General features: G+C 42.4%; 1 protein-coding gene across 1 annotated transcript in view; it reads left to right on the forward strand.

Moving 5' to 3' along the window:
* Positions 1-552: 552 nt before the first annotated feature.
* The window catches only part of ncanb (neurocan b), a gene marked incomplete at both ends in the record, with an annotated part of 106,130 nt that continues 94,791 nt past the window's right edge, over positions 553-11,891 (forward strand). The window contains one exon of the mRNA XM_084473505.1: positions 553-714. Within this exon, the coding sequence (XP_084329631.1) occupies positions 553-714 (162 nt within the window). The remainder of the gene's footprint in view (positions 715-11,891) is intronic.

Here is an 11,891-nt window from a genome sequence, read left to right on the forward strand (position 1 = left end):
ATAAGTAAACTTGGCTAATACTTGGCTGACAACTTCTGATGGCTAAAAGAATATAGGAGCTAACGTTAGTTTGTTGACGTTAACGGTAACGTTAACATTACCTGGCATGAGCATAGACATTCATACAAGGACTAAATTACAGAATTAGCCATTTTTATTTAAAACATTGTCTTACCTGCCATCGACGTGCGTGCATCATCTCGCTGTCTCTTCTTTTTTCTCTTATCCGCCCCCGACTCTTGATGCCTTTTCGAGGCCATGTCCAAACACAGGTGGCTGCCAAACTTGAGAATGATCTAATCGAACATACCACTGGGATGTGGGGGGGGGGGGCACCAAGGGGAGGGCACCAAGGGGAGAGAGAGAGGGCCGCACAGGAGACGCATCTTTTTCTCGAGCAAATGTTACTTTTGTATTGCTATTAACACGTTTTACACATGTGAAATATATCGCATTATTATGATTATTATTATGATGATGATTTTTTTACAAGACAGAATTTTTTGGTGCCCCCCCAGACACTTGGTGCCCTACGCGCAGTGCGTGTTCTGCATGTGCGGAGCGCCGGTACTGTATATATCCAGCGCCTTCAACACCATCCAGCCCAAGCTGCTGAAGGCCAAACTGGAGAACATGCAGGTGGATTCTCCCCTCGTCACATGGGTCGATGACTATCTGACGGGCAGACCGCAGTTTGTGAAACTACAGAGCTGTGTGACCGTCTGATCGGCAACATCTGTGAAAAATATCCCGTTTGGTATGACCAGGTCACTGATATCTTTGCAACACAAACAGCGAGGAGGATTGACTTCTATCTATAAATATAAATCTATCTATAAATTTAGTCCCTCAATCTTATTTGGCTTAACACCACGACCAACATTTTGAAACATCGATTAACATCCACATTTGCCTCAAACAATGTTAGGCTTACAGGCAGCCCGTGTCAATAGTTGTGAAATTATGTTCTTGTTGTTCTTTTAATTGTTTTTTACTCAGACTATTCTGTTTAATATTGTGGAAAGGATGTTAGTGAATGATTCAGAGCATGATGCATTATAAATGGCATCACTTTTGGTCTTGTGTCTTCATTTTTCTTAAAACAATTGTAGCTGAAAATGATCATAGCCAAATTACAACCAATAGCTTCAGTCATTGAGGGCAAAAATAGGCCCGATGATATTTAGTTTTACAAATCAAGAGTAGGCCTGATTTGACTAATTGGCTTTGCATCCTTTCCTTCTGCCCTTGTAGTCCAAGACATGCCGCCCACCAGCTTTCAAAGTACAATGCTGCCTGGTGGATTTGTATCAATTTTATTCACATAATTATCCCTCCCTGCTATTTTGTAGTTCACCAAAACATCCTGAAACAACTTGATTCTCACATACTTATGCCACCATACGCCACTAACAGTGCAAGCAGGCCAATGGCAACCAAGCACGCAGTCCTTTCTCCCTCACTTTAAAAACCACCAGCCGCCACTGATATATATATATAGTATACATTAAAGATGGTCACAGAGTTCATACAGAGAGCGATTCTGTTTCTAATGATATACATCCATATTCGTGCTGTTGGCATATTATAAACAATAATGTCTTCTTAGGATTCATGTTAGAATAAAACATTATTTTTTTAGTGATGCCATTTGTAATGCATCATGCTCTGAATCATTCACTAACATCCTATTTAGACATTTACAGATCTAAACATAATGATATGACAAATAACATAACAAATGTCTCAAATAATTAGCACAAGAATATTCTATGTTCTTACTCCACGATGACTTACTAAGTAAAACATGGGACATGCATCCACAGCATTTCAGTCTTTACTTTCTTACTTTCTTCCATAAATAAGGTTTCTGGGGGTTTTGTAATTTCAGGGAAGTCCAAAAAGCAGCTGTGGTTCTGTCCAGACACCTGACAAGACATGGCCATAGAGTTTAACCCTGGGAAAGCGTGTGGCAGCAATTAAAGCAAGTCCAATTAGTAGCTTTCAGTCTCATTAGTGCTTGGTCTTCTCTCCTCACTGGATTTGACAAACAGCCACTACAAACACCTGCCGTGAGCTGTTGGTGGGGATGTGTGCAGTGTGGGTTTATGTGTGTGTGTGCAGTGTGTGTGTGTGCGTATGTCAGACCGTGTCAAAAGAACAGGTGCTGTGCGATATGAGCACCGAAACATTGCATGTACAGTATGTTTATGTTGGTGTCGTGTGTAGATGACAGCGGGGAAGGTTTCCGCAGTGTGTGTGTGTGTGTATGTGTGTGTTTGAATGTGTTTGAATGTGTGTGTGTGTGTGTGTGTGTGTGCGTGTGTGTGTTTTAGGATCCTCATACATTCTTTGTTTCCTGCGCTAGTCTCTGTGAAATGTATTTGGTGCATGCATGTATGTGTGTGTGCGTGCGTGCGCGTGCATGTGCGTGTGTGTGTGTGTGTGTGTGGCTTTTGGCTCCTGATTTAATGTGGCTGTGTGCTACCCGCTGTGTGTGTGAGGTGCATTGTTGAGCTGCTGTCAGACGGGTTCTTTAATCTATCCGGGCGGCTTTGTAATTGGTCCACGGCACGGAGCGAGGACTCGGCTGCTGATATTACACCCACTGGGGGAGGCTGGGGAAATAATAGGCTGGGTGGAGGCTGGGTGGGGGTGGGGGTGGGGGCAGGGGGGGGGGGGATGACCGAGGTGTGGGGGTTCAAAGACCTCGAAGGTGTAGGGGGGAGCTCCCCGTGTCGAGGGGTGGAGTGAGGCGAGGTGAGGCATAGGGGAGCGTAGCTCAGGGAATTACAGGCCGGGGGGTCGGGCGTCCCCTCCTGGTGTCGATCCACCCCAATGCTCCGCCAGTTTACCGGATCGATACGGTCAGAACCAATTGAGAGGCTGTCGGGATGTGAGTCCAATGACTGCCGCTGCGAGAGCTCCCAGATTTCCATTCCGGCGCGGCGCTGAATCTCTTCAGAGTCAACGCCCTCCCAGAGAGCTGGGGCGGATCATAACTGAGTCCACCAGAGTCCCCCCCCCCTCCGCACCCATCTGCCCTCAAAACACCCCCACAGGGCAGGAGGTGCGCTCACCGGAAAGGTGAAAAAAAAAAGGGACTATTTGGGGAAAAAAAAAAAACAATGACGCTCGGAGTCTGTTGTTTCCTCTGAGGATTGATTACGGCCGTCACTAAAACCTCAGCGAACGCATCCTATCCTCCCCATCACCATGAACCTCCCCCACCACCCTCTCTTTCTCCCCCTCCCCCTCCCTCGTCTCCCTCCTCGTCCCCCTCATCTCCCCCTCCACCCAGGCCTTGGTCCTGCTAGGGTAAACACTTTGTAGAACGCATAGGTGTCATTTACATTGGGGACACTGGGAACACTGGCTTATAGAAAGGTTTATTTCCACGTGTAGGTATTTCATCTGAGCCCTTATGTTCCCTCCACTTTGCAACACAACGTGATTTCCGTTACAGAACTTCATTTCCATTGGTGCTTTATTGTCACATTTGAGCCCATCGTTTTTCATCGTTTCTATGTGAAGGATTTGTGTAGGATTTTAAAATGTACCCATTTTTTTCACAAGTTAAACCCATTTGGTTCCATTCCGGTGACGACGCAGACTCTGTCAACAAACTCACTCTGTGAGAAGAACGTGTTGGGAGTGAAACGCAGTCCAACTTTGAAACAACGGAATGACCTTCAATCTCTCTAGCGATCCACACACTAGCTGCTCTCCCAGCCGAGGCAGTGCTAGGCAACCACATTTCGTGACCATGACGACTTCAATGATGATTGCGTTGGAGGGCTGAAAAGAAAACTAACTAATTAACAACTGTGCCCAATACCAACATCAGTAATCTATCCTGCAATGCTGGGAACATTTGTTTGTTTGTTGTTCAACATAATTATAACCCCAAACAAACAATAAAGGAGCTGCAGAACTGATAAATTAAATGCCTCTCAGCACCCGTGTATCAAACAGCTGTACTTGTCAATCAAATATCACAGCATGGGAGGGTGAGGGGTCAAGCACCTGTATCAATTCAATCTAATTCAATTCAATCCAATTGCAGTCTCAAAGGGCTTAACAGGCCATATTTTTTAATCAAATGACAGTGTTATGAAGGGGGAGGGACAGCATTCAGGAACAATTAAAAGTACAGAATATCTGTTTTGTATCATCTATTTGATCATCTATGCAGAATTCATATTGTCTTTGAAATTGGAAAAGCACATGATCGTTAAATTCCTTTTTGATAAATTGTGTTGTTATGTTTGATTTCCATGCTTGTGCCTCTAAAGAAACTGCCTGTCCCCTTCCTCCATTTAAAAACAAACATTTGACTGAAAAATCCATTTCCACACTGCGTCACTAATCAAACAACAGATGCTGTACAGATCCTTTCTCCCCCAGTGCTGCGATCTCCCAACACTGCCTACTGTTGTGCGTTCCTCTGTTCATTCTTGTATACACGGGCTCCGCTTGCTACACATTGTATTACATGGATCGTATCATGAGGATTAAAACACACATAGCAGCCCGGCTTTTATTTATCGGCTTCACCTGATAACGTCCTCTCCCACATCAGTCTTTTACGTGCTCCATAAATATATCTGCCCTGAAATTGGATTCAACCAATGTGCAACTCTTGTTTTTCTTTGCCTCAGCGTGCTATTGGTGGATAATGAATAGCCTGTTCCGTTCTTCACTTGTATGATACAGCAGTGATTAAATCTGCCTGCCCTGGGTTGTTCGAAAAACTTACCTGTTTGCTTAATTCAAGTGGGAGTAGTCGTCTCTGTGGAGTTCCAGTGCCTGTGAAGGGCTTGTGTATGTTTGTCATGACATTATTGTTATTATTCAGAATAGTACAAATCACAGAAATAAAAGGAGTGGAATTAGTTCTGGCTTTTTGCTGGCTACCACTGGGCTCATTTATTAGTGTTAGCGGAGCAGTGGCTCAATCTCAGACAATTTTGAGCTATGGTGGTTGTTGAATACTGTGGACCCCTTTGTCTTTTTATTAATTTACACTATTAATTTGAAAACTCCAGTCCATGTAGCACCTATGCAGCACATCGGATCGTCATGCGTGAGGGGATATTATTATTGGCTTCAGTCTTTTGGAAAAGTGTTGACAATTGTATTTCACCCGTGTTTATTTCCTTGTATAATTGGAAGACTTAACTCAAGAGTTTTCTTTCCCTTCTCTTCTGTTTATCATCAGTTTGTGTGCTCCTAGGAGACCGCGGCTGTGATTAAGAACTAGATCATTCCGCCACGTCACTGTGGCCAGAACGGGATCCGAGACTTTGTGCTTTTAACTAGCTAGTTCTGCTAATCAGGTTCCCCATTTCCACACGTCAGATAGAGCAAGAATACACTGTCATTCTGTAGGTCTTTAATTATCTGCACAGTCAAAGGGGATAACAGACTTACCTGTGAGATAAAGACAACTTGTGAACCGCTCATTCGGATGACAGATTGTTAAAAGAAATTATGTCTTTATAGTGTATTTCACAACCCTTTACTACGCTACACCGTGCAGTATGCGTATGCCTCGTTCAGATATTTTTTGTCATACAGGATTGTGTCATTTTCCAGTATGTCTGGTTCCATAAGATAATAACTCCTTGATGATTGTGCACTCTATATTTATTTTCCAAACCACTTGCATGAATTAAAACCATCCACTCTTAAATAATTATGCAGACCTTTTGTTATTCAAATAATGCACAAGAACATGTTTGGATAATTATTTGAGTATCATTCACACAATGAGCACAAGGCCTTCAAATGTTCCAGTTTGATCATCCGTTGCTTCAACATGAACCCAGACATAGCAGCAACAGAAGGCCTTGTGTCACAATGAGAGACCATCTTGGCTTCTGGTCAGCATGCGTCATTGAAAAAGTGCTGTTTTTGGACTTCTTTGTGAATTCTCTGTCTCATGGGATTTTGCTTTGTTGAGAGAAAGCCTCAGAGAGAAATAAAGAAAGGGATAGAGATAGAAGACCTCACATCCTTAATCATCTTCCCCGGCAAACATCAAACACGTGCGCACGATACCAGAGATATCGTCTTGAAACAGAATTCATCCATAATCTTCAAACTCAGCCCAACAATGAGCTGTGTACAAATTAATACATAAATCGGCAGGCCAAGGTAAGCTAATGGAGGCTATAAGAGCAGAGAGAGAGCAAGAGAAAGGGAAAGAGGGAGAGAGAGAATGGCCTATCAGTGAGAAAAAGATAGTCTTCAATATTAATTAATAATAAGCAATTAGTGCAGCCAAGCAAGTCTGCGCCAAGACGTAAACTAATGATGGATGAAGGCAATAAATCCTCATCACACACCATTGGCCATTCACCCAGCAGCCTGGAATGACACAACTAAGACATGATATTATGCACTATGTTACATTTAGCTATTGGCTGTTCTTCTCCCCTTTGCTTGTCATTCAATGCAAACTAAGAGCATGCGGAGAACTATCCGTGTAATTACCCCTTGCGGTGGAACCAATTAAAAATGTTAGTTAAGCAAAGAGTCATGAGTGTTAATTTTTCTGTCTTGAAGTGCGATGAGGGATGTGGGCTACACAGAAGCCCCAATGGTGGGCAACATACATTTAGTTTTAAAGATGGTTGCTTGCTTGTCTAATAATTAGTCTCTATGGATTTTTAGACTCAATATATAAAAAAAATGCTGTGAGACAAAATGGTATATCTTCAGACAGTCAGCTGTTCTGGAATTACAGTAAACAGCTTTACTTTGGGAATCAGGACACGTTTTTTTCTTTGAAGGGGATTATATATTGGACTTTGAAGGTACAGTAGCACAACTTATTGCAGAAACTTTCCACATCAAACGCTGCTTTAAAAAAAAACGAACTGTCTAAAGTTCCTGCAGTGTATACATGTGTGGGTTTCGCATATTAGTGCATCTGTCTGTGTGTGTCATGCCAGTCGCTAATCCATGACTGTGTGTACACATTAAGCTGCCAGCTTGCTTATACATCTTTTGGCTGGATAGATGGACCGTCACCAAAATAGTTATGCAGAGAGCCAACTGCTCCTTACTTTCCGTCACACAGTTCTGTATAAGTGGACTCAACGCTGGTCACAAGGCTTCAGCATCCACATGATGGGATGTGCCGCATTATGGGGCATGTTCTCACAGGGCTGAAGGAACGTCCCCTCCCCTCCTCCAGCTGACAACAAGGCACCCACTCCGAGCAATGCTCAATTTAGGACAAACAACAGCGTCTCCATGGTAACGGTACTGAGCCACTCGACTTCCAAAGTGTTGATTATGGAATTATGGGTGAGAGCTGGACTTTCTGCACAGGTCCTTAAGCGCACTGTACAATTGATCAATGCAAATATGATCCTTATCCTTCCGTCTTATCGAGGGGAAAAGAACGGGACTGAATTTAAAAAACAATCACATTGTACTTCCTGTGTGGTTATGAAATAGTGGGGTTTTTATTGATCATTTTTTTGCAATTCATTTTCCTAACCTTCTATTGCTTTTATATTGGTTTGGTTTGGGAGACAGAGCTATGAACACCCATGCAGACTAAGTATGGCGCTGGGAGAAAGGAGTAGAGAACAGTTTTCTTTTGTTTCCTGAGTAGAATTTCCTGACGGATTGCTCATGTGAGTGTTTGACACAGTGGTTAATTAGTTCTCAGGGACCAGGCTTTCTTCTATCTAGCCATCCAACACAATTTCTTGTCATCACAGTAAAAATACGTTATGGAAAGGGGTTTCAATCCTGTTGATTCGGGGCTCTTTGGTTGTAGGTTTAGGAAGTTTGCCACTAGGTTGTACTTCCCCGGCACTTATTCCTGTGAAGCATTAGAAATGGATAAGGGGTGGTTGTAGAAATGACTCGTAAAATATATGTAGTAATAATAAAGATTTTAAGCTATTAAGATCAAGTGATTTTTGTTAGAGAAAAGGATGGTTCTTCACAGATTGAATTGAAACACGGTTAAACACATTAAGCATGCTGTCCTTCTTGAACAACCTGGATCCACATCAAATGTACCTCATATTCAACCTCATGTACATGCAATATATACGTTACAATAGCATACCCTCAAAGACTTTATTTAAATACCCTTCATGCCCTCAAATAACAATTGAAGCCAGTGTGTTATGAATCCATTCAAATTCATTTTTATGATCAGGCCCCAGAATTAAACTATTTACTGACACTGTAATCCTTCTGGGAGGATATTGCACAATTGAGGTTATTCGGACATCTATTCTAATGGTAATTGATATCTATACTCCTGTGATTGCTTTGACGGCAGCTCTCAGCCTCCTGGATCAGAACAACAGGCCTGTGTTCCCCTCAGCAATACCTGAGGAAAGTGCTGATCAGGGACTTGCTTCATCGTAGTTATTCCTATGCTGCACCTGACATGCTGTGATGCACATTTGAATGATTTAATTTCATTTTTTTGTTCATGATTTCACTGGTCTGTTGTTTGGGAGGGACAGGACAACTATTAGATTCCCTGGCGGGCCGGTTATTTTAAACACAGACACACCCAGATTGTGGCAACATAGAATCACCCTCGTCCTATGTTTAGTACAGCACAACTTGGACAACTACAAGCCAGGATGACAGGTGCACAGCCAACATGACATCCCAATATAAAACCAGTCAACGGTGGCTTTTACGGCGACAGATAAGGGCACCATGCCACGAAGAGGAGAATCCAGTCTCAGGAAAGAAAGGATTCTTCAAGCTATGTTGAATTAACAGCCAGGGAGTACAGAAGATGTCTTTATATAAAGGGTGCTGAACGGAAACACATTTCTATACGTAAACGGTTAAATATCACACTCGATTACAATAGAAGGCTTCTCACTTGACGACAAAGTCGTAACATCTGATCTGCTCCCCTTAGAAACTGCAGACACGTATGTTTGAAAGCAGCTACAAAGCAAGCGGGTTCTGTTTTCTCCTTGCTGTTTCCCTTTTTACCTCCTTGCTGTCCTTCTATCCTTCCACCTCTCACTACCCCCCATCTCGTCTCTTCTCCCTTAGTTTGTCTTCCATTTATTAATAAAACTATTTCTTCTCGAAATTATGTCTGCAGGGTGCCATGGCACAGTCTGTTTTCCTTGGCTCCTTACCTCGGGTGTTTTTCTTTATGTAAAATGGATCAATTGTGTGTTTCTTTGGAATTTAGTTAGAATTCTCATCTCCAAAACATTCTCCCAAACAATTCCAATGGTCTTCCCTGGAGCAAGCCGATATCGACTGGTTTTTGAGTGATAGTCTGGAAATCTAATCCCTACTAGAAGTTCATCAGATATTCTCTCCATTGTTTCCGCTGAATTCCCTTTGCTCAGGTTGCTAGACTGTTGGTTCTGAGCCTTTTGTTTTAGTTGGAAAAAAAAAAAGAACAGCTGTTTGGTCATTAAATGTGGTTTTGAAGGTGTGATTTCTCCTGTCTCTGTGCACTAGATGACTCTGTCACAATGTGTCGAGGACCAAAGCAGATGGCAAATAAACAGAACGTTTGCAGTATTAGAAAGGACCTTCTTGATGATCACACCGTCAGCCTATTGTGGTTCTGAACACCAGATTAACTTGATGGTATGTATGAAAGATATCAATTGTCCAATTGTGAGGATAAATAATATGAAAACATGGTATTATGCCTTTATTTCAAAATACTGCATTAAATATACCCCTATAACTGTCATCAGAATAGTTTTTGCCGGCCTTAGAAATGTAGAAGAAACACAAATGCAACTCATTTTTTATGCATTCCCCTGTTTGGTGTGTGTGTTGTTTGCACTTCTGTTTGTGTGTGTGTGTGTGTGTGTGATGCACAGAGCATCAACACAATGCACACAACACAGTGTGTGAGAGGGGAGCTGTCAGGTGAAAAATAAGTTGCGTGCCCAATACCATGAAAATGAAGACAATACTTTTCTACACAATGCTGTGAAGATGAGAAGTTGTCAGTTGGTGTGATGATTGCGGTTGTCTACTCAACGGCAATAGAATGATTTGTGTTATTTCTCCATATATTTTTGTTTGTGTGTGTGTGTGTGTGTGTGTGTGTGTGTGTGTGTGTGTGTGTGTGTGTGTGTGTGTGTGTGTGTGTGTGTGTGTGTGTGTGTGTGTGTGTGTGTGACTGTGCATGTGTGAGTGTGGGAAAGTGTACGTGTGTGTGTGTGTGTGTCTGTGTGTGTGCATGTATGTGTGACTGTGCATGTGTTTGAGGTTGAGAGAGTGTGTATGTGTGTGTGTGTGTGTGTGTGCATGCTTGTGTGTGTGTGTGCGTGTGCGTGTGTGTGTGTGTGTGTGTAGAATCAAAACACAACAGAAGCTCCACTGTATTATCTGCTGTAAATGTGAAATTTCTGCACATGGGACAATAAACACTTCAGCATCGTTCTGATCATTTCTATGCAAGAAGAAAGCCCTCCAAACTGCAGCCCCCCCCCCCCCCCCCGCCTGCAGACTCTCCCTCGCTACTGCTGCAAAATAATTATTTTCCAGCACAGCAATATTCGTCTTCATTATAGTCAGTGCTATCATGTTTTAAGGTGATGCTTAGATAATGTACTCATTTTCTGAACGAGCTCCCACCCACACACACACACACACACACACACACACACACACACACCTTTTCATAGCACCAAGTAATTTAGCAGCATCTCAACAGCTCTATATGTGTGTGTGTGTGTGTCTCCTACCCCCCTCAACCCAGCAAGGTGCCTGATGCTTGTATCTATTCTCCGATGATATCATTAGAGGGAGAGGTGCTGGAGGCCAGCATATGGACATAACTGCTGCTCACGTCTCTTCTCTGTGATTTAAATAAATATTCCAACTAGTACCAGTGTGCGAGCTTGCTCTGACAAAGACACCTGCATGTCAATAAGACACACACACGCACACACCAACAACACCACACACGTACACTGCACTGTGGGGTTGTTTTACTCTGGGGTGAGATTTTAATTATGATGAACGGCTGTACAAATAAGCACGACACACACATGCACACACACACGCACGCACAGGCATTCACCGAACACACACAAATAGATGCTGGAGTGGAAAGGCAGATGCATTGGAACTCTCCGCTCCTACCACTTGATTTATATGATCATTTCTAGATCTCTATCTATTGTATTTTTGTCGTACAGAAAGTTATTTTGTAAATTGTTCATCGATTGTAGGTCATTATTGGAATGGGATTGAATGTAATGTATGTTTATTTTCCAACGGTTTTAATGGTTAATCGTTCATACGTAGCATTGTTCTTATCAATATTTTCTCATTCCCCCTGTGCAGCCTTCACACAGACACATTTCAAGCCTTATTTAAATGTAGGAGCAAAGGGCCATTCTTCCTGACTATTCTGATTGAGCCTGTGGTTAAGAAATATATTGATGACAGACCTCGACCGACCAAAAGGAAAATAACTCATGTTTTAAAGAACTGGCCGTGGAATAATTCAAACCATTTAGCTGTTTAAATGTAACTGTTGGCTTTTAGTGGACGCACACGTTCACATTCAATAAACACAGGAGTAGGATGCTATCCTAACGGAATAGTTTTTAATACGACACATTCAATAGGTCAGGACCACTTTGCTAAAGATAATAAAACAACCGCGTTTGTTCGTTCCTACTTTGTTGTATTCCCACAGAGCAGAACTCAGTACGATATAAAGATTGTCGACGTACTCTTTATGAAGATACTTTTTATTAAGCCTCAGGCATGCCTTGCTCTCCTAATACCAAAACCATCTGTGATTATTATCTACCAATGTCCCTTTCCATTTAGGGAATCTAATTGAGTGGAATTAATGGGTTTTACACTGTAACCATGAGATGGGCTGTCTCCTTTTT

The sequence above is a fragment of the Micromesistius poutassou genome, assembly GCF_964030765.1.
Source record: "Micromesistius poutassou genome assembly, chromosome: 9".
NCBI classification, from domain to species: Eukaryota; Metazoa; Chordata; class Actinopteri; order Gadiformes; family Gadidae; genus Micromesistius; species Micromesistius poutassou.